The 23,550-nt window shown below is 51.4% G+C and overlaps 1 protein-coding gene across 3 annotated transcripts in view; it reads left to right on the top strand.

Moving 5' to 3' along the window:
- CRHR2 (corticotropin releasing hormone receptor 2) overlaps nucleotides 1–5,918 on the top strand; it is a 221,981-nt gene extending 216,063 nt beyond the window's left edge. For 2 of the 3 annotated variants that reach the window (XM_064162363.1, XM_064162365.1), the window contains one exon: nucleotides 4,762–5,060. In XM_064162363.1, the coding sequence (XP_064018433.1) occupies nucleotides 4,762–4,902 (141 nt within the window). In that variant the 3' untranslated portion in view covers nucleotides 4,903–5,060. Of the gene's footprint in view, nucleotides 1–4,761 lie in introns of all 3 variants that reach the window. The other variant, XM_064162364.1, reaches the window with a different exon arrangement.
- Nucleotides 5,919–23,550: the final 17,632 nt, after the last annotated feature.

Raw genomic sequence — 23,550 nt, 5'->3', positions numbered from 1 at the left:
TCTTAAAGACTTTTTATAATAGGATGTGAGGTTTCAGATCTGTTCTGAAAGTTTGAGAAGTGCTCATTTGGGTGATCCAGTCAAGAAAGAAAAACTGTCACCCAGTGACTTAATGAGCAAGCTGAGGAAGTGTGGGATGGGAGAGCAGGCAGTGAGGTGGGTTAGGAACTGGTTGCAAGATAGAGTTCAGAGGGTGGTGATCAATGGTGCCAGGTCCAGCTGGAGAGCTGTGACCAGTGGTGTCCCCCAGGGATCAGTGCTGGGCCAGTCCTATTCAACATCTTTATCAATGCCATTGATCAGTGCACAGACAGACAGAGTCTGCTCAGCAGGTTTGCTGCTGACACCAAGCTGGGAGGCTTGGCTGAGACAGCTGCAGGCTGTGCTGCCATCCAGAGAGCCCTGGGCAGACAGAGCTGGGCACAGAGGAGCCAAATGAGGTTCAACAAGGACAAGTGCAGAGTCCTGCACCTGGGGAGGAATAATAAACTGCAGCAGCACAGGCTGGGAGGTGACTGCTGGAGAGCAGCCCCAAGGAGAGGGACTTGGGAGTGCTGGTGGAGAACATCCATGGCACAGCAATGTGCCCTGGGGGCCAAGAAGGCCAATGGGATCCTGGGGTGTATTAAGTAGATTGTGTCCAGCAGATGAAGGGAGGTTCTCCTCCCCCTCTACTCTGCCCTGCTGAGATCTCCTCTTGAATACTGTGTTCAGTTTTGGGCTCCCCAGTTGAAGAGGGACAGGGATCTGCTGGGGAGGGTCCAGCAGAGGGCTACAAGGATGATGAGGGGACTGCAGGGCATGGCTGATGAGGAGAGGCTGAGGGCCCTGGGGCTGCTTAGCCTGGAGAGGAGAAGACTGAGAGGGGATTTGATAAATGTCTATAAATATCTGAGGGCTGGGGGTCAGGAGGGGGGGGACAGGCTCTGCTCGCTGCTCCCTGGGACAGGACAAGGATCAGTGGGTGTAAGCTGCAGCACAGGAGGTTCTGCCTCAACACAAGGGGGAAACTTGTACTGTAAGGGTCCCAGAGCCCTGGCACAGGCTGCCCAGAGAGGTTGTGGAGTCTCCTTCTGTGGAGCCTTTCAAGACCTGTCTGGATGTGTTCCTGTGTGATCTGTGCTAGATGGTGTGGTCCTGCTCTGGCAACCCTTCCAACCCCTGACATCCTGTGAGCCTGTGATCCTGTGACTTCTCTTCATCCCATCACTTATGAATTATTTCTCCTGACTCTTCTAAAGCACTCCTGGTGGGAGCAGTGCCCACCCTGGGTAGGCAGACATCTACTGATCATGCGATTTCCCCATGTGTTCAGAGAGAAGCTGCTTAGTCACAGGGCACAAAGTGCAAAGAGCTGCAAAGAGTCTTGCCGAGAAAGAAAAGGACAGACCAAGAGTCAAGAGGGAGATCAGCTCCCTGCTCAGCAGCACGGATCAGCTTTGGCATCTCAAGCAACTCAAGTTCCGTAGAGGTGAAGCTGCTCATCTGTATTCCTGAGAGTCTTTGTTAGGCTCTAAGGGCTGATGGTAGCCTGTAGGCATCGGCTGTCATAGATGCACAAATGCTGACTTCAGGACACTGCCACTGCCTCTTCAAAAGGCTTAACTCGGTGTAGTTGCTCTCATGGGGCTTAACGACCACCTTTACAGTTGTTATTTTGCTTTGTCTTTTTCGGCTACTCTTCCCCTGCTTAGTAACTCTTTTAGTGCCTTTTAAAACATGTTATCAGAGCAATCACAGCTGCTTGGCTTTTCTCTTTCCTGACCTAAAGTTATGCTGGAATTTGTTACCAACTTCACTTGGAAGAGATAAATTTGAGCTTAACCTTTTCTGCCTCTGCTCTCATCACATCCTAATTGCAGTGAATTATTCTGTCATTAAGAAATGATTTGCACTCACCCCTCTAAGTGCAGAGTCTATTTCCATGTGCCCAGTCCATTAGGAATGGCTCCAGCTGTCCAAGAAGGCAGCATTTTTGTTATGATGTTTTTATCCTTCCCTAAAGTTTGTTTAGACTCATGTCTTTATATCCAGATTTGGCTCTGGTCAGCCTTACCTAGGGTAGGGTGTCCCTGCCCATGGCAGGGGTTTGGAACTGTCATCATGGAATCATAGAATCAACCAGGTTGGAAGAGACCTCCAAGCTCATCCAGTCCAACCTAGCACCCAGCTCTGTCCAATCAACCAGACCATGGCACTAAGTGCCTCAGCCAGGCTTTGCTTGTGCACCTCCAGGGATGGTGCCTCCACCACCTCCCTGGGCAGCCCATCCCAATGCCAATCACTCTCTCTGCCAGGAACTTCCTCCTCACATCCACCCTAGACCTTCCCTAACACAACTTGAGACTCTGTCCCCTTTTTCTATTGCTGGTTGTCTGGGAGAAGAGACCAACCCCACCTGGCTACAGCCTCCCTTCAGGTAGTTGTAGACAGCAATGAGGTCTGCCCTGGGCCTCCTCTTCTGCAGGCTGCACACCCCCAGCTCCCTCAGCCTCTCCTCATAGGGTTTGTGTTCCAGGCCTTTCACCAGGTCTGTTGCTCTCCTCTAGATGATCCTTGTGGTCCCTTCCAACCCTGACTGATTTTATGGTAGTTCTTTATGTCTTGATTGGTTTGAAGCACAAATGATACATCTGATCTGGCTTCACTGGCTAAGTATCTGTTCAGACAGCTCAGAAACACAAAAAGCCCATCAGGCCACTTCCCCTTAGCCTGTCCCCAGGTGATGCTGCAGCAGGAGTACCTGAGTACATGAACCCACAGGTTTCCCACTCTGGTGTTAATGTCCTCAGCAAGACTGTGCTCTACACAGAGACTGCCTCTCTGCCTCTGCACCAAAGGTGAAAAAAATCCCCTCTTTGAAGGACTTAAGTAGATGACAGGTTCCCTCTACGAGGGCAAATTCCACTCCAGCATAAAGGAGAAAATCTTGCCCTAGCAATATCTTCAAATTTGGTGACATTTGGGAGAAATGAGCCTTAGAGAGGCAACATTTCTCTGCAGGTCATGTCAGATGCTCTTATGAGACATTTCCCGTGGCACTCATTATCCCTCTGACACTTTACATGTTGCTTATACCATTTGCCTTAGGTACCCAACATTTACCTAAGCTGGGTTTGTGCTGGGGTTGTTTAGCCTGGAGAAGAGGAGGCTCAGGGCAGAGCTCATTGCTGTCTGCAGCTGCCTGCAGGGAGGCTGTATCCAGGTGGGGTTGGGCTCTGCTGCCAGGCACCCAGCAACAGAACAAGGAGACACAGTCTCAAGCTGTGCCAGGGCAGGTCTGGGCTGGCTGTTAGGAGGAAGTTGTTGTCAGAGAGAGTGATTGCCATTGGAATGGGCTGCCCAGGGAGGTGGTGGAGTCTCTGTGCCTGGAGGTGTTGAAGAAAAGCCTGGCTGAGGCACTTAGTGCCATGGTCTGGTTGGTTGGCCAGGGCTGGGTGCTAGGTTGGGCTGGCTGAGCTTGGAGCTCTCTTCCAACCTGCTTGATTCTATGCTACTAAGAGCAATGCTGTTCCTCCCACTTGCTCTTTTCCCAAGGTATATGACATCAAGTTCAGAAGCTTGATCTTCAAAGCTCTCAGTGGGTCACATTTCCATTATCATAGCAGAAAAGAAAGCAGTTGGTGGCTGTGATTAATTCTTTTGCATTGATGGAGCTGCATGTGGGACTTGTCACCAGTGGTTGCACTCAGAAGCTGGGCACTGCTGCTTTTGTGGATGAGCTTGGAGGTCTCTTCCAGCCTGCTTGATTCTATGATTCTATGATTCAGAGGAACAAGATGGAGCAAGGACTTACTTGTTTCTGACATTTAAGCCACCTTCTGAAGGGGTTCATCTCTTTTCTATGTTGTCCTTATTGAAAGCAAAGATAATTAGCCAGGACTATGTGTCAGGCTTTCAGATGAGAGGTAGCCCACCTTGGATGTGCTCTGATATATGTGTTTACCTTCGTGCATGTTTCGTGTCCGCCCTTAATTTCATACCCAACCCTTGGCCACTCCAGCTAGAACTGGGATAGGTTTGCACATAGTGGTGGGCAACTGGGAAAGTGCAACACCATGACACAGCTTCTACTGCTTCTGCAGGGGTGTCCATTGAGACAGTGAAGCCAATGGCATCCTGGCCTGTATCAGGAACAGTGTGGCCAGTAGGACAAGGGAGGTTCTTCTGCCCTTGTGCTCAGCACTGCTCAGGCCACACCTTGAGTGCTGTGTCCAGTTCTGGGCCCCTCAATTCAAGAGAGATGTTGAGGTGCTTGAAGGTGTCCAGAGAAGGGCAACAAAGCTGGCGAGAGGCCTGGAGCACAAATCCTATGAGGAGAGGCTGAGGGAGCTGGGGGTGTGCAGCCTGCAGAAGAGGAGGCTCAGGGCAGAGCTCATTGCTGTCTGCAGCTACCTAAAGGGAGGCTGTAGCCAGGTGGGGTTGGGCTCTGCTGCCAGGCAACCAGCAACAGAACAAGGGGACACATTCTTAAGCTGTGCCAGGGTAGGTCTAGGCTGGATGTTAGGAGGAAGTTGTTGTCAGAGAGAGTGATTGGCATTGGAATGGGCTGCCCAGGGAGGTGGTGGAGTTGCTGTGCCTGGAGGTGTTGAAGCCAAGCCTGGGTGAGGCACTTAGTGCCATGGTCTGAGTGATTGGCCAGGGCTGGGTGCTAGGTTGGGCTGGATGATCTTGGAGGTCTCTTCCAACCTGCTTGATCCTATGATAAAAAGAACCCTGGGCAAGTGTCCTGAGCGTTCCTCACCTCTGCTTTCCCCCCAGGTGCGCTCTGCCGCCAGGAAGCGATGGCACCGCTGGCAAGACCATCACTCCCTGCGCGTGCGCGTGGCGCGGGCCATGTCCATCCCCACCTCTCCCACGCGGATCAGCTTCCACAGCATCAAGCAGACGGCAGCCGTCTGAGCTGCCCCGCGGCACACGCGCCACGCCGTGGCCTTCAGGGTTCTTCTTTCTCCACTCCCCCCCAGGCCCTTTCTGCAGACTTGCTTCCTCGGCTCTGCGCTGCTCTCTTTGGCCGTGAGGCACCCACCGTGGCTCTGTGGGCTCTCACCTCCCCTGTTTGCGACGCTGCTTGAAGGCAACCGGGGAGAAGCCTCTTGGAGTAGGTGGCGGCGAGATGGATTCAGCGAAGAGAGAGAGATTGGACACTGCACCTTGTGGAAGTTCACGGCAGGACGTCTGAACCAGCAGACTGGCAGGAACAATCCAGTTTTTTTCCTCCTTTTTTTCCTTCTTTCCTTTCCCCCCCACCCTGCATTGTGGTGAACAAAGACTGTTTTTAACAGGCTGCCCACCTCACCCTGTACATTGATTCCTAATGATTCCAACAGTTTGGTGTGTAGGTAGCCTGTCTCCTCCTGGTTCCTTTGTACAGAGTTCTCTGCAGAACTGGCATTGGAGAATATGTGGCAGCGAGGGAAAAAAGAACATCTGAGAGGTGGTGTGAAAAATCTGGAGTTATCTACCTTCCCCTTCTCTCCTTTCGAGGCGTGGGGAGTTAGGCAGGTCAGCGTTGGGCACTTTGCCTTGGAAGAGCCATGCCCTGTTCACACACACCATCCTGAGAAGGACAGCAATATCTTTAGATAGCTCTTACTACCATATCCTTATTCCTCTTAGCCCCACGCTTTTGGCACAGTGTAAGTAGCCCTTGGGAAGTCTTTGAGTTTTCTCAGCTAAGAGGGTGGGGGTGGGGATGGAGAACAGGAGCTGTTTTCTGGGTTTAAAAGGGAAGTGCTGTAAAACCACTGATGAGAAGAGGATGTCGGCGTTAGGAGGGTAGTGCTACATGCTGCACAAAGATTATCCTTTGAGCATTTTGAACTAGAGCAGATGTATCTACCAGGCTTTTTATGTGATGTTCAAAAATACTGTATATTTTCAAGAATAAACACTACTCTGGGTTGGTTTCAATAAAATTGGACATCGTTTTCTTTACTCTGGACAGGAAGAGGATCTCTGTCTTAAGAGTTGGTTTTTTTGTGTCTAAGATCAGGGAAAGAAATCTGCTTGGATAATGAGTCCAGAGGAAGGACAGACTCATGATGAAATCTGAGCAAGGTGGAAGTTAAGCAATTGTCTTGCTTCTCAGGTCATGATTGTTACACTGGGTCCCTGCTCTCTGCTGGGCTTTACAACCTCAGAGAGGAAAGCAGCTTCTCAGGTCATGATTGTTACACTGGGTCCCTTCTCTCCACTGGGCTTTACAACCCCAGAGAGGAAAGCAGCTTCTCAGGTCATGATTGTTACACTGGGTCCCTGCTCTCTGCTGGGCTTTACAACCTCAGAGAGGAAAGCAGCTTCTCAGGTCATGATTGTTACACTGGGTCCCTTCTCTCTGCTGGGCTTTACAACTTCAGGGAGCAAAGAAGCTTCTCAGATCATGATTGTTACACTGGGTCCCTTCTCTCCGCTGGGCTTTACATCCTCAGGGAGGAAAGAAGCAAGCTGAGTATTATACTCTCCATGATCTGCACTTTACCAGAGCTGGCGCAAACAACAGAACAAGGGGCCACAGCCTCAAGCTGTACCAGGGGAGGTCTAGGCTGGATGTTAGGAGGAAGTTGTTGGCAGAGAGAGTGATTGGCATTGGAATGGGCTGCCCAGGGAGGTGGTGGAGTCACCGTGCCTGGAGGTGTTGAAGCCAAGCCTGGCTGGGGCACTTAGTGCCATGGTCTGGTTGGTTGGCCAGGGCTGGGTCCTAGGTTGGTCTGGCTGAGCTTGGACGCCTCTTCCAACCTGCCTGAATCTATGATTCTATGATTTTAGCACATTTACTCTGAATTTTCATCATGTTTTCTATTAGAAGACTTCCCAGCACAAGCTGAGTTTAAATCTCTGGATTTAAATTGATCTCTCTCTAGTTTTTAGGGCTACACAGGGCTGGAAAGTGTCTTGGCAAATAGTGATGTTAATTCCCTGCTTTTGTAGGCTTCTTTTCCTAACAGCTCCATCACATTCAACTTTGGCAATATGCAATCTACTTTTCTCCCTCCTAACTCTCGTTTGGATCCATGTGCTTCAGTGAGATAACTGAGGCAGGACACAGAGGAGAGATTTGAGTTTCTGTCTAGCTTGTCTTTGTCAAAGAGGAGGACAAAGAAAGAGTCCTCACATAGCTTTCCATGTTGCATGCCAACTAACATGATAGATCCCAGCACAGCAGAGATACAAATGAGGCTGGAAATATGCCTGCCTGTGCCACTCACTCTTGTCAGCTCCTTGAGTTCTACGAACTGGTGCAAGCCATCTTCGTGGTAGCTGGGAAACAAAATCGGTTGATGAGGGAGCACTTCTGTTCATTGCATACATCACAATAGCGATGGACAGCTCCTGGTGTTTTCTGGCTGAAGGGACAGATACCTCCAGGGTAGAAATATGTGTACTAAGTACCTCTGTGTTTGCTGTCTCTGGGCCAGTCTAGGGTGAAAAAAGGATCTCCAGTGCAGCAGACGCTGTCAGAAACAGCAGGTTACTGTTGCTGCCAGGAGTCTGTTTTCAACTCCAACATCTAAATCCTTTTACCAATTAGCATTGTTCCAAAGCAGAGGTTTTCAGTCCATCCAGCACTGGACCCTGTCCCAAGCCAGCCCAATGCACCTAGAGCATGAACAGGATGTTGCTCCTGTTAATCATGAAGCGATTTGGATGCTAACACATACACTGCTGCTTTTGCCATGGAAGCTTTCTGAAGCCTGGCAGCCCCAGCATGTTTTCTCTACAGCACTGTGATGAAAGTCAAACTTGACCTTCTTCCATCAGCCTTCTCAAAGCAAGAATTCAGACCATTCCTGGAAGAGCAATACAAATTCTTTTGAGGATGGATATTTTTGTCTTCTCAGGGAGGGCAGAGGGGGGAGAAGGATGGAGATAGAGAGATATGGGTGTGGCTGAAGACAGCCTGTCTCAAGGAGGTCATGAAGAGCAAGATTTGAGCACAAGCCCTATGAGGAGAGGCTGAGGGAGCTGGGATTGTTTAGCCTGGAGAAGAGGAGGCTCAGGGGTGACCTTATTGCTGTCTACAACTACCTGAGGGGTGGTTGTGGCCAGGAGGAGGTTGCTCTCTTCTCTCAGGTGGCCAGCACCAGAACAAGAGGACACAGCCTCAGGCTGTGCCAGGGGAGATTTAGGCTGGAGGTGAGGAGAAAGTTCTTCCCTGAGAGAGTCATTGGACACTGGAATGGGCTGCCCGGGGAGGTGGTGGAGTCGCCGTCCCTGGAGCTGTTCAAGGCAGGACTGGACGTGGCACTTGGTGCCATGGTCTGGCCTTGAGCTCTGTGGTAAAGGGTTGGACTTGATGATCTGTGAGGTCTCTTCCAACCCTGATGATACTGTGATACTTCTTTCTAGTCCCATGGTGTGGCTACAGAGAGAAATTACTCTTATCTGGGCAATGAATTGGGCAACCAAGCTTTTGAAGGACTGTGGTGTAATCCACACACTTGTCCTCAAACCTCTATTATCCAAAACTTCTTGTACTCAGTGAATCACCGTGGAAATGAATATCCATGAGCAGCTGAGTACTTCAAACAGAATTCATCAAAGCTCTTTTTTTCTCCTAACAAGTGAGAGAACAAGAGGAAATGTCCTCAAGTTGCACCAGATGAGGTTTAGGCTGTACACAGAAAACATTTCTCACCAAAAGGGTTATAATGCCCTGGGCCAGTCTGCCTGAAGGTACTTAGAAGGCAAATAGATGTGATGCTTAGAGACAAGGTTCTCCAGAAGACCTCCTTTGCCACTGGAATGGGCTCCCTGGGTGGTGGAGTCACTGTCCTGAGAGGTGTTAAAGAAAAGCCTGGATGAGGCACTTAGTGCCATGGTCTGGTGATTGGGCAGGGCTGGGTGCTAGGTTGGACTGGATGAGCTTGGAGGTCTCTTCCAACCTGCTTGATTCTATGATTCTATGATTCCTTTCCTGATGGAAGAAGGGGCTGTAAGCAAGTCCCTCTTGACTCCTTTTCCAGTATGAACATGTTAGCATTGACTACCTACTTCTGAGGATGTCTATCCCAAGGGATTGCTTTTAGTCTATGGAAAGAAACAAAGCACTTCTAGGATTACAATCTTCTGAGTTCATCATCCAAAAATGGTACACTGAGGGATATGGTTTAGGGACATAGTATAGTGGTGACTTGGCAGTGCTGGATTAGTAGTTGGACTTAATGATCATAGAATGGTTTAAGTTGGAAGGGACCTCGAAGATCATCCATAGGCAGGGACACCTCCCACTAGAACAGGTTGCTCAAGGACTCATCCAACCTGGCACTGAACACCTCCAGGGAGGTTGTGGAGCACAGAATCACCCAATGTGATCAAAGATCACATTGGGTGATTCTGTGCTCCACAGCCTCCCTGGGCAACCTGTGCCAGTGTCTCACCACCCTCAGTGCAAACAACCCTTTCCTAACATCCAACTTGAATCTCCCCTCTGCTGCTTCAAACCCATTCCTCCTCGTTCTGTCATTACAAGACCTTGTCAATAGTCCCTCCCCAGCCCTTCTGCAGGTCCACTTCAGATCCTGCAAGGCCACTCCAAGATCTTCTCCAAGCCTTCTCCTCTGCAGGCTGAAGAGTCCCAACTCTTGTAGCCTGTCCTCAGAGCAGAGCTGCTGCAGCCCTCTCAGCACCTTGGTGGCCTCCTCTGCACTGGCTCCAACACTTCCATGTCCTTCTTGTGCTGGGGGCTCCAGAACTGCCCCCAGGACTGCAGGTGGGGTGTGAGGAGAGCAGAGCCAAGGGGCAGAATCCCCTCCCTTGCCCTGCTGCCCACACTGCTCTTGCTGCAGCCCAGCACAGGGTTGTGTCTGGGCTGCACTCACCCTGCAGGCTCCTGTTGAGCTTTTCACCAGCCCAGACCCCCAGGTGCTGTTCCTCAGGGCTGCTTTCAGCCATTCCCCACTCAGCCTGGAGTTGTGCTTGGGATTGCTGTGACCCAGGTGCAGGACCTTACACTTGGCTTTGTTGAATGTCATGGGGTTGACCTGGCGCATCTCTGCAGCCTGTGCAGTTCCCTCTGAAAGGATCCTTGCCCTCTAGCAATGATCTTAAAGTTTTCTTCCAATCTAAATAGTTGAATGTGGAAAGGTTATTGTACCTTCATGAGCATGCAGGTTTCACATAGATGCTTCAAATGTTCATGGACAAGTTCACTTTATTCCCTTTCTCATTCAGTGCTGTAGAGCTGGAAGGTAACAACCATCTCAGGAGAACCTTGAGGAAAACAAATAGAGCATATCTGTAACTCATGGAGTAATGGCAAGGCAGGTAGTTAAAACAACCATGCATCATCTGTTGGATTCCAGATTGGGTTGTTTTTTCAGTTTCTCCACTTGATAATTAGTGTAACATAAAATACTCCTGATTAGTAGAATCATAGTTGAGTTATAGAATCAATCAGGTTGGAAGAGAGCTCCAAGATCCAACCTAGCACCCAGCCCTATTCAGTCAAATAGACCATGGCACTAAGTGCCCCAGACAGGCTTGGCTTCAACACCTCCAGTGATGGCAACTCCACCACCTCCCTGGGCAGCCCATTCCAATGCCAATCACTCTCTCTGACAACAACTTCCTCCTAACATCCAGCCTAGACCTCCCCTGGCACAACTTGAGACTGTGTCCCCTTCTCCTGTTGCTGCTTGCCTGGCAGCAGAGCCCAACCCCACCTGGCTACAGCCTCCCTTCAGGGAACTGCAGACAGCAATGAGCTCTGCCCTGAGCCTCCTCTTCTGCAGGCTGCACACCCCCAGCTCCCTCAGCCTCTCCTCATGGGGTTTGTGTTCCAGGCCCCTGCCCAGCCTTGCTGCTCTTCTCTGGACACCTTCCAGCACCTCAACATCTCTCTTTAACTGGAGAAGCCCAGAACTGGACACAGCACTCAAGGTGTGACCTGAGCAGTGCTGAGCACAGGGGCACAAGAACCTCCCTTGTCCTACTGGCCACACTGCTCCTGATACAGGTAATTACCCTACCACAGGTCTATAGCCTTAAGCTATAATAAGCTGAAGCTTTAAAATAGCCCTCATAAGACTTTAATGAGTTTCTCAGATGCTAACGAGCAGGCCAGCTTCCATGGAGCCTGTCTGTGCCCAGCAGTCTCCAAAGGCTGTGACATGAACCCCCCAACCTGTCTGACATATCATTGCCCCACAGTCCCAGGCTGCAAGGGGGTCATGTCAAAGGCTGAAGCAATTAACTGCACTCTGGATATTGGTGTGTGTCAAATGAGTGATTCAATCTTCTGAGGGGGAAAAATAACAAGTGAGGAGGCTGCTGGTAAGGTCTTAGGAAACAGCCCCAGCCCCCTGCAGGGATGCTTTCCTCAGGGTCCAGCAACGTTGTGTTGCTGGTTGGTACCGTGGCTAATGAGCTGACCCATGGAGGCTGAGTGGGGAACAGTGGTTAACCTGGGTCATCCCAAGCCTGGCCAGCCACATCTACCCTGAGAGCACATGGAGGCAGTAGAAATACTGAATGTCCTTCAGCTGGCTTGCCTGTGATTTAATGGATGACTCCTTTTGACCTTGGGGATGCTCACTGATTGCTGACTTACAGCTCTGCAGTTCAGCCAGAGGCTAATTTATCATCTGCTGTGTCCATTAGTGGGTCCCTGGCACATTAGCTGGTTCCCTTCAATGTCTGAAGCAGAGACTGACTGCTTCTTCCTAGTGCAAGAGTGAGGCAACATCTAAGCCAACCCAGGAGCAGCAAGCAACCAGAGTAATTCAGGCCACAAGGTCAGCCCAGCTGCTTGTTTGTGAGATCTGGTGCTTGTCATGACTTTATATCTCCCAAGTAACACTGCAAGCCTCCTTGCCCAGCAACCAGCCAAGGACTGGCCCCAGCTCTGTAAGTCATAGAATCATCAAATCATAGACTGGTTTGGGCTGGAAGAGACATTTAAAGTTCATCTACTCCAACTTCTCTGCATAGAATCAGTCAGGGTTGGAAGGGACCACAAGGAGCAGACAGTCCCAACCCCCCTGCCATGCCCAGGGACACCCTACCCTAGAGCAGGCTGCACACAGCCTCAGCCAGCCTGGCCTCAAACACCTCCAGCCATGGGGCCTCAACCACCTCCCTGGGCAACCCAGTCCAGCCTCTCACCACTCTCCTGCTCAACAACTTCCTCCTCACCTCCAGCCTCACTCTCCTCACCTCCAGCTTTGCTCCATTCCCCCTAGCCCTAACAGCCTCAAAAGTCCCTCCCCAGCTTTTTTGTAGCCCCTTTCAGATCCTGGAAGGCCACAAGAAGGTCCCCTGGGAGCCTCCTCTGCTCCAGCCTGCACAGCCCCAACTCTTTCAGGCTGTCCTCACGTCAGAGCTGCTGCAGCCCTCTGAGCATCCTCCTGATCCTGCTCTGGGCATGCTCCAGCATCTCCACAGCCCTCTTGTCCCAGGGGCTCCAGGTGGGGTCTCAGCAGAGCAGAGCAGAGCAGAGCAGAGGGGGAGAATCCCCTCCCTGGCCCTGCTGGCCACACTGCTGCTGCTGCAGCCCAGGCTCTGCTTGGCTTTCTGGGCTGCAAGTGCACACTGCTGGCTCCTGTGGAGCTTCTCCTCCAGCAGCACCCCCAGGTTGCTCTCCTCAGGGCTGCTCTCCAGCCACTCCCTGCCCAGCCTGGAGTTGTGCTTGGCATTGCCTCGACCCAGCTGCAGGACCTTGCACTTGGTCTTATTGCACCTCCTGAGCTTGGCTTGTGCCCACCTCTGCAGCCTGCCCAGGTCCCTCTGGATGGATCCTGCCCTCCAGCCTGGCTGCTGCACCACACAGCTTGGTGTGGGCAGCAAACTTGCTGAGGCTGCACTCAATGCAGCCTCAATGGGTATGTGGCACCCACAAGGATGTTGAACAAGACTGGTGCCAGGACTGATCCCTGAGGGACTCTGCTTGTCTCTGGCCTCCACTTGGCCATGGAGCCATTGACAGCCACTCTTTGGGTGCAGCCATCAAGCCAGCTCTGTATCCATGCAGTGCTGCACCCATCACACCCATGTGTCACCAGCTTGGAGACCATCACCTGATGAGCCCCTGAGGGAACTGGGGTTGTTTAGCCCAGAGAAACTGAGGGGAGGCCTTCTCACCCTTTATAAGTCCCTGAAAGTAGGTTGTAGTGAGGTGGATGTTGGTGTCTTTTCTCAAGTAGCAAGTGACAGAACAGAGGATATGGCTCCAATTTGTGCCAGAGGAGCTTTAGATTGGATATTAGGAAAAACTTCTTCACTTTAAGGGTCATCAAACCCTGGAACATGCTGCCCAGAGAATGGTTCCAGGCACCATCCTGCCTTGGCAGGGAGGTTGGACTCAATGATCTCTGGAGGCCCTTCCAACCTCTAAAGTCATGTGGTTATGCGATCCCTTGAGGTATTTCAAACCCATGTAGATGTGGTGCTGATGGACATGGCTTAGTGATGCACTTGGCAGTGCTGAGTCAGCAGTTGGACTTGATGACCTTAAAGGTCTCTTCCAACAAAAACAATTGTGTGATTTGAGTGCCACATGGTGCCAGTGCCCCAAACAGGGCACTTCCCAGTAGCTTTCCTTCTGTGAGATGGGCTGCCCATGAAGCAGATTTCCATCTCTGAGTTCAGTGCCTGTGGTTCTTCTGTTTCCCTTCCAACTTGGCCAGCCAGAGTGTAACAAAACACAGGCTTATTTAAAGCACTAAAACCTGCCTCAGAGCTGCTTGCCTGGCTTGTGCAGCTTCCTGCTAAGGACAGTGCCTGTTGGTATTGGGAATGCAAAGAACCTGAGCCCAACTGGCTGTGATCCTGACAGCAGGTTGGTCTTAGGGGATGTGAAGAGACTCAGTGCCAGAGAAAGGAACATGCAGGGAAGCAGTGGTTGAACTCATTGAGATTTCCAAGGGGAAAGGCTTGCTGAGAGCAAAACAAGGGCTGGAGGCAGAAACAGTGTGGATGGTCTTCTACCACTGGGGTGTGCTGTAAAGACTAAATGGTTTGAAGGCATTGGAGTCAGCAGGGAAAATGGTCAGTCCTGGGACTGGAGTAAGAAAGTGCTGTTCTTGCATAGGTCCTGAACTGCATCCTGCGTGGGCAAAGCTCATTACCTAGGAGAAGTAGTGCTGGGGTTTGGGCAGGGTGAAGCAGTCTGAAACAAGGAATGAAGAAGGGGTAATGTTAGGTCACTCTGATAAGGAGCACAGCTGCAGGGAGAAACAGCCTTGGAGGGGGCCGGCAGAGAGAAGCTGGTAAACGTGAGGGGGATTAAGGGGGGTAGCTGATCACTCAGCTCTGTCTCTGTGCCTGTGAACAGCCCATAGAATCATAGAACCAACCAGATTGGAAGAGACCTCCGAGATCATCCAGTCCAACCTAGCACCCAGCCCTACCCAGTCAACCAGACCATGGCACTAAGTGCCTCATCCAGGCTTTGCTTGAACACCTTCAGTGATGGTGACTCCATCACCTCCCTGGACAGCCCATTCCAATGTTATGTGACCTATCAGAATCAGACATGTTGTATCAAGCCACTATACAAGCATCACTCTTAGCTTCAATAAATGGAATTAACTCCATGTATCATGGTGATATAAGCTTGTGTCATTCTGGTCTCCCACAAGGACTTTGAGGGACCCTGTTGGGTATAGTATTATTAAATGTAGTGCTTCTATAGCAACGTTTGAATATAGAATCATAGAATCAAGCAGGTTGGAAGAGACCTCCAAGCTCATCCAGTCCAACCTAGTACCCAGCCCTATCCAATCAACCAGACCATGGCACTAAGTGCCTCATCCAGGCTTTTCTTGAACACCTCCAGGCACAGCAACTCCACCATCTCTCTGGGCAGCCCATTCCAATGCCAATCACTCTCTTTATGAAGAACTTCCTCCTAACATCCAGCCTAGACCTCCCCAAACACAAATTGAGACTGCACAAATATGGTGCACTGAATCATAAGCCATGGGCTTGAAAGCAGGACACTGAGCTGGGTGAAAGTGTAGGGTCAACGTGCCTCTGAAAGGAATGTGGTGTGTGTAAAACAAGAGGTCTCAAGTCTTACCTAATTGCTTTATGGCCCTCACAGGTACAGCTTGGTGCCTGTCTCTCTTACTTAGACACCTCGTGTCCAGAGAAGGGCGACAAGGCTGGGGAGAGGCCTTGAGCACAGCCCTACGAGGAGAGGCTGAGGGAGCTGGGATTGGTTAGCCTGGAGAAGAGGAGGCTCAGGGGAAACCTCATTGCTGTCTACAGCTACCTGAGGGGAGGTTGTGGCCAGGAGGAGGTTGCTCTCTTCTCTCAGGTGGCCAGCACCAGAACAAGAGGACACAGCCTCAGGCTGTGTCAGGGGAGATTTAGGCTGGAGGTGAGGAGAAAGTTCTTCCCTGAGAGAGTCACTGGACACTGGAATGGGCTGCCCGGGGAGGTGGTGGAGTCGCCGTCCCTGGAGCTGTTCAAGGCAGGACTGGACGTGGCACTTGGTGCCATGGTCTGGCCTTGAGCTCTGTGGTAAAGGGTTGGACTTGATGATCTGTGAGGTCTCTTCCAACCTTGATGATACTGTGATACTGTGATGTCTGTGTCTCAGAGGGGTATTCTGCCACCTACACCGATTGTGGCGGAGGGGAGTAATTAATTGGTGTGAGATGATATTCTATACAAATACATATCTATTAACTCAATATTCTGAACTCTGCCACCCCCAACCACTGTATATTAATATTAAAACGATTCTACACGATCATGAAAGACATTCTGGGAATATATCAAACTGTAACTTATTAATAACGAGCAAACAGTTCAACTATAGAGAGAGGATTTTTCCCCGCGGTGAATACCGCTTGGGGTCTATATAGTACTTGCCCAGCAGGTGGGCTGAAAGCTCTTTCTGCTCTATGGCAAGAGGCATTAAAGCATTGACTTACAAATTCTTATTAACCAATAATCACCCTCCAGGGCTATGTCACAGCCTATTACTGGTGTCCAAACTTCAGGGGAGTCTTTGCCCGTGGACTTTGAGGCTGGAATCTTCCCGGCTTCAGGGAAATGACTGTCTCTGACCTTGTGCTGCTGGCTTCTTCTGGCTGCTCTGTCCAGGGATTCTTAGGCAGGACCTTCGGGTGCAGAGGCAGGGTGCTGTCCTGTCTCAGCACACACTCATGCTGGCTAGCAGGCTGATCACACGCAGACAAGTGGAGTCTGCTCCTAGTTAACTCAGCGGCAATGGCGCTTACCAGGCAATGAGAAGGCAGCAGGCGTGCAATAGGGTGCACAGCTGCTTGTGAGTCTGGGCTCCGTAGGTAAAGACAGGCAATACAGGATCTGGCCCTGATAACTCACCACAGTGGCGTGCAACTGTGCACAGCTGGCTGGGAGACTTTGGGCTCCACATATATATAGGCAGGCGTAAGTGAGCTCTGCTAGTGAGTACGCAGGCAGGCAAGCAATGCGGGGGGTCCGAGCATGGTGCTTACCTGTGTACCCCTACTTATTTAATGTGGGCTGAGATTAATGGCCCCTTGGCCACTAGAATGACCAATCAGGTTGGCAGTCAGCCAAACAATACCATAATAGGCAAAAGCCACAGGCCTGGGCTTTCCCACTATGGTAAATCACAGGGGCCTTACACTAGGCAGGCAGGAGCTGGGTGTTTGGGGGCTTACACAACATGTTTACAAACAGGGGTTCTGGGCAGACCAGACTTTATGGCACCAGGCCTACTGTGCCCCTTTTATCCATTTAATGTGTTTATCACAGTATCACAGTATCATCAGGGTTGGAAAAGACCTCACAGATCATCAAGTCCAACCCTTTGCCACAGAGCTCAAGGCCAGACCATGGCACCAAGTGCCACATCCAGTCCTGCCTTGAACAGCCCCAGGGATGGCGACTCCACCACCTCCCCGGGCAGCCCATTCCAGTGTCCAATGACTCTCTCAGGGAAGAACTTTCTCCTCACCTCCACCCTAAATCTCACCTGGTGCAGCCTGAGGTTTACCTCTGGTTTGGGCAGAAAAATATGTCCAGGCAGGGCAAGGCACAGAATCATAGAATCAATCAGGTTGGAAGAGACCTCCAAGATCATCCAGTCCAACCTAGCACCCAGCCCTAGCCAGTCAACTAGACCATGGCACTAAGTGCCTCATCCAGTCTCTTCTTGAACACCCCCAGTGACAGCGACTCAACCACCTCCCTAGTGGTCATCTTCCAGCACCTGAGCATAAATAAGTCTATTTTCATGCCCACAGGCCCTCCACAACAGTCTGTCTCCTTAGGATTAATTTGATACACTCTCTGAGGGACTAGATAAATATATGCTTTGGTAGGAAAAGTTATTGTGTGTCTTGTTAGGAGATAAGAAAGAGGTAATTAATGTATCCTAGCAATTAGTGTGTAATCCTAGCGTGACCCTTAACGCAAATGTGTGTAACCAATCAGAGTCTAACATGATTTGTGACCTTCTTATGTAGCCTTCTGATGAAAAGTATATAAACCCATGCTTGGGGTACAATAAACTGGGCTTTGCTTGTGCCAGGCTTGTGTCTCTTCTGATGCCTGTGGCATTCAGCCCGTGGCAGAACCTGCCTAAGTAGCACATAACACTACAAGCTGTAAGCAATAAGGCTGCTTGAGGGTTTTGTTTCAGCTTTGCTGGGTTGCATTTTGTCTGTGTACCACTTATACACTTTGCATGCTTTACACATGGATAGAAATCTGGGGCTAGCAACGTTGAGGTGCTGGAAGGTGTCCAGAGAAGGGCGACAAAGCTGTTGAGGGGCCTGGAACACAAAGCCTATGAGGAGAGGCTGAGGGAGCTGGGGGTGTGCAGCCTGCAGCAGAGGAGGCTCAGGGTAGAGCTCATTGCTGTCTACAACTACCTGAAGGGAGGCTGTAGCCAGGTGGGGTTGGGCTCTTCTCCCAGGCAACCAGCAATAGAGCAAGAGGACAGAGTCTCAAGCTGTGCCAGGGGAAGTATAGGCTGGATGTTAGGAGGAAGTTCTTCCCAGAGAGAGTGATTGGCATTGGAATGGGCTGCCCGGGGAGGTGGTGGAGTTGCTGTCCCTGGAGGTGTTGAAGCCAAGCCTGGCTGGGGCACTTAGTGCCATGGTCTGGTTGACTGGATAGGGCTGGGTGCTAGGTTGGGCTGGATGAGCTTGGAGGTCTCTTCCAACCTGGCTGATTCTATGATTCTATGATTCTCCACTTCTGTGGTGTTCTCCAGGCTAACTTGTTAACAACAGCTGGCAAGCTCACCCTCACTGTTTGCCCCTGTTTGGTGCACACAGGCTTTCCAAGCAATTTTGCTTTGGTCAGCACTCACAAGTATTGGGAAGTTGCTTGCCAAGCAATAGAGGGGAAAAAAATTGCATACAAATGTTTTTCTCGGAGCTGCCAACATGATAAATCTTCCAGGAGTGTCTATTTCCCTTTCCTGCTGAACTCATGAAGGCAGAGATGTAAAATACAACAGATTCAATTCCCCACCCCCTCCAGCTTGCTGCTCACCCACAGATTGAGAGCAATCCCTGAAGCTGCTGCAGACCCACAACTCATCATGTGACTCCTTCAATAAATCAGCCCTTCCCACACGTTCTGAAGTGATATTAGCTTCTAGCCACAAGACATTTATGATTCATATGGGACAGGCTCCTTGCGAAATGGATGCAAGCAGTCCCATCTGCAGCAGAGCACTGAGAAGACTCTGCAGGCAAAGCCAATTAAAACCCAAATACATTGGGCCTCTTGGCCCCTGTTTCAGCAAGGAGGGATCACATGGCAACAGAGCTGGTGAGGGATCTGGCACACAAACCCTGTGAGGAGAGGCTGAGGGAGCTGGGGGTGTGCAGCCTGCAGCAGAGGAGGCTCAGGGCAGAGCTCATTGCTGTCTACAACTACCTGAAGGGAGGCTGTAGCCAGGTGGGGTTGGGCTTTGCTGCCAGGCAAGCAGCAACAGAACAAGGGGACACAGTCTGAAGTTGTGCCAGGGGAGGTCTAGGCTGGATGTTAGGAGGAAGTTGTTGTCAGAGAGAGTGATTGGCATTGGAATGGGCTGCCCAGGGAGGTGGTGGAGGCACCGTCCCTGAAGGTGTTGAAGCCAAGCCTGGCTGGGGCACTTAGTGCCCTGGTCTGCTTGATTGGCTAGAGCTGGGTGCTAGGTTGATCTGGCTGAGCTTGGAGGTCTTTTCCAACCAGGTTGACACTATGATTCTATCAATTGCTCAGCAGCATCATTTGGAATGGTTTCAGCTTTCAGTTGTCCATATTTGAATGGACAGCCCAAACAATCAAACTGTCTCAGCCATTTGGCTGCTTGAAGATGGCTTCATTGGCACCACAGTGTCCGTGTGCCCCTTGTATAACCTAAATATATCCCATCTGTGCCCATGCTGAAAGGAGAACAATGTGTTTGACAGGGCAATCTTAACACCTGCAGCCAGTCATGTGAAAGACTCACCTACTGCTCTGCAGAGATGATGCCAAAGGTGTGTGGCCACATAGAATCATAGCATCAAGCAGGTTGGAAGAGAGCTCCAAGTTCAGCCAGCCCAACCTAGCACCCAGCCCTGCCCAACCAACCAGACCATGGCACTAAGTGCCCCAGCCAGGCTTGGCTTCAACACCTCCAGCCACAGAGACTCCACCACCTCCCTGGGCAGCCCATTCCAATGCCAATCACTCTCTCTGACAACAACTTCCTCCTAACATCCAGCCTAGACCTCCCCTGCCACAGCTTGAGGCTGTGTCCCCTTGTTCTTTTGCTGCTTGCCTGGCAGCAGAGCCCAACCCCACCTGGCTACAGCCTCCCTACAGGCAGCTGCAGACAGCAATGAACTCTGCCCTGAGCCTCCTCTGCTGCAGGCTGCACACCCCCAGCTCCCTCAGCCTCTCCTCATAAGATTGTGTCCAGGCCCCTCCCCAGCTTTGTGAGCTGGAGGTGTTCAGGGCTAGGTTGGATGGGGCCTTGAGTGACCTGTTCTAGTGGGAGGTGTCCTTGCCTATGGTGGGGGGTTGGAGCTGGATAAGCTTTGAGCTCCCTTCCAACCTAAACCACTCTGTGATTCTCCTTGCCAAGAAGGACACCTTAGTTGAGATGCCAGTGTACAGGTGAATCTGAGCAGCTGGTAGCTTCATCCTCTGGCAGTCAGTGCAGACCTGCACCAGGGAAGGTCCAGGCTGGATGTCAGAAGGAAGTTCTTCACAGCAAGAGTGATTGGCATTGGAATGGGCAGCCCAGGGAGGTGGTGGAGTCGCTGTGCCTGGGGGTGTTTAAAAGGAGGCTGGATGGGGCACTTAGTGAATTCAAAGGTGATAGGTTGGACTCAATGACCTTAGAGGTCTTTTCCACCCTGGTTAATTCTGTGAGTCTGTGTGATTTGTATCTCATCCATGAAGTGGGCTGAAACCAGAGAGCTGTTGATCCAATCCAGATGCTTGTGGGTGACCCCCATCAGCTTCCTGCGTTAGCAATGTTCCCACAGGGTATGAAAAGGAGCTTGGAGGCTCACTCAGACACCTGTGGGTTAAAAAGAGGCATCTCCAGAACTAAATCTCAGCAGCTGGCTGACTAATTTGTCTAAGCATACTGCTAAATGTCACCCAGAGTGTCTGAGACACACACGGGATGGCAGGGAGAGAAACCAAGGGCCAGCCAAAGATGCTAGACCTCAGCAGATGAATCACCTGGGGTGGGGGGGGAGGGGGTAATCTTTGCATCACAAGAACCACATCACATTATCATTTTATATCAAGCCAAAGAAAACTGGTTTGTATTTAGTTAACCTCCCCTGTGCCTCCTGCTCTTCATTTGCAGTCAAAATGCTCTCATTATCCTGCATTAGTCACCCAGTTTTCTACTCTTTGCCATCTCCTAAATGAAGACTTATTTGTTTTGTCCTTTTATCTCAGCACTGGACAGCACTCAGAAAACAGAGAGAGAAAGCCTTCAAGGTCATGCCTCTTTCTGCTGTTGATGCAGAGACAAGCAAGCCAAGGAAGATGCAGGCCTGGTGCTGCAATGAGGTAAGCTGGCTTGAGCTTCACCTCACAGGGTGACTGCACAATGAGAGGAGACAGTGGCAAGGATCAGTGACTGCGAGGCAAGGGATGGACAAAGAGGAGCTTGCTGTCATCTCTATTGCAGTGCAAGCAGGTGCCACATGCCAGGACCTCAGCCTTAAGTGGTCATAGACTCATAGAACCAGCCATGCTGAAAGAGATCTCCAACCTAGCACCCAGCCCTGCCCAACCAACCAGACCATGGCACTAAGTGCCCCAGCCAGGCTTGGCTTCAACACCTCCAGGCACAGAGACTCCACCACCTCCCTGGGCAGCCCATTCCAATGCCAATCACTCTCTCTGACAACAACTTCCTCCTAACAGCCAGCCTAGACCTCCCCTGGCACAGCTTGAGACTCTGTCCCCTTGTTCTATTGCTGGCTGCCTGGCAGCAGAGCCCAACCCCACCTGGCTACAGCCTCCCTGCAGGCTACTGCAGGCAGCAATGAGCTCTGCCCTGAGCCTCCTCTGCTGCAGGCTGCACACCCCCAGCTCCCTCAGCCTCTCCTCACAGGGCTGTGCTCCAGGCCCCTCCCCAGCCTTGCTGCCCTTCTCTCAACACCTTCCAGCACCTCAACATCTCTCTTGAATTCAGGAGCCCAGAATTGGACACAGCACTCAAGGGGGTGGCCTGAGCAGTGCTGAGCACAGGGGCAGAAGAACCTCCCTTGTCCTGCTGCCCACACTGCTCCTCAGCCAGCCCAGGATGCCATTGGCTCTCTTGGCCACCTGGGCACTGCTGCCTCCTCTTCAGCTCCTCTCTCCCAGCACCCCCAGCTCCCTCTCTGCCTGGCTGCTCTCAGCCACTCTGTGCCCAGCCTGCAGTGCTGCTTGGGGTTGTTGTGGCCAAAGTGCAGAACCCTGCCCTTGGCCTTGTTCAGTCTCATCCCATTGGCCTCTGCCCACCCATGCAGCCTGGCCAGGTCCCTCTGCAGGGCTCTCCTACCCACCAACAGATCAACACCTGCTCCTAGCTTGGTGTCATCTGCAAACTTACTGATGTTGGTCCAGATCACCAATAAAGATACCAAACAAGACTGTGCCCAGCACTGATCCCTGGGGCACACCACTAGTGCCAGCTGCCAGCTGCATGTGGCACCATTCACCACCACTCTCTGGGCCCAGCCCTCCAGCCAGTTCTTGATGCATACCAGAGTGAAAGGATAACAGATTGAAAGGATAACAGTCAATGGCACTGTCTGGGGTTCACCATCATCAAATCACTTCTCAGGAATGGAAGTCAATGTCTGTGCTTCCTTAAAGAGAGACAGAAGCTGCTGAGGTCTTGAGTGCAGGGTTGGGGTTTTATTTTTTGCTGCTTGCATTCTATGCACTCTGCTCTGATTAAAGGGGAAGAGAAGGAAAAAATAAGAATAAGGGGAGGGGGGAAGATCATTAGAAGTATGAAATGGTTGTAACTCTTGCACAGTGCCAAGGAAAATATTCCAAAGTCCCAGTGCAGTTTTGCATTGTAAAACCACTGCCTTTGGCTGGAGACCTGATGGAAGAAAACTGTGTCCAAAGCCAGCAGGCCTTTTTCTGACTCAGCTCTTGGTCTGGGATGTGTCAGAACCTCTGGACAGACATATGCCCAGTAGGCAACTTAGAAAGCAGTGTCTCCTGTGGTGATGGAGACAAGAGAAGCCAGTGGTGTAATCCCCAGCAGTTTTAGTCCCCTGTCAGTTCAAACCACGTGCAGGAGAGGCATGGTTTCCATTTGCCCAGCCTGGTAAACAAGTGGAACTGGCACATAGCATGGAATGCTTTGGGTTAGAAGGGACATTTAAGGGTTATGTGGTACAACTCACCTGCAGTGAGCAAGGATATGTGCAACCTAAAGCCTCCTTTGGGGAAATCAGCACAAACAACACAGACACCTTTCATGAGGCTGCAGAGGTGGGCACAAGCCAAGCTCAGGAGGTTCAACAAGACCAAGTACAAGGTCCTGCAGCTGGGTCAAGGCAATGCCAAGCACAACTCCAGGCTGGGCAGTGAGTGGCTGGAGAGCAGCCCTGAGGAGAGGGATTTGGGGGTGCTGCTGGAGGAGAAGCTCAGCAGGAGCCAGCAGTGTGCACTTGCAGCCCAGAAAGCCAAGCAGAGCCTGGGCTGCAGCAGCAGAAGTGTGGCCAGCAGGGCCAGGGAGGGGATTCTCCCCCTCTGCTGTGCTCTGCTGAGACCCCACCTGGAGTCCTGCATCCAGTTCTGGAGCCTCTGGGACAAGAGGGATGTGGAGATGCTGGAGAGTGCCCAGAGCAGGGCCAGGAGGATGCTCAGAGGCTGCAGCAGCTCTGCTGTGAGCACAGACTGAAAGAGTTGGGGCTGTGCAGGCTGGAGCAGAGGAGGCTCCCAGGGGACCTTCTTGTGGCCTTCCAGGATCTGAAGGGGGCTACAAAAAAGCTGGGGAGGGACTTTTCAGGCTGTGAGGGAGTGCCAGGAGTGGGGGGAATGGAGCAAAGCTGGAGGTGGGGAGAGTGAGGCTGGAGGTGAGGAGGAAGTTCCTGAGCAGGAGAGTGGTGAGAGGCTGGAGTGGGTTGCCCA

This window comes from Pogoniulus pusillus, chromosome 23, assembly GCF_015220805.1.
Source record: "Pogoniulus pusillus isolate bPogPus1 chromosome 23, bPogPus1.pri, whole genome shotgun sequence".
Lineage (NCBI taxonomy): Eukaryota > Metazoa > Chordata > Aves > Piciformes > Lybiidae > Pogoniulus > Pogoniulus pusillus.
This window is presented reverse-complemented; position numbering and strand designations above follow the sequence as displayed.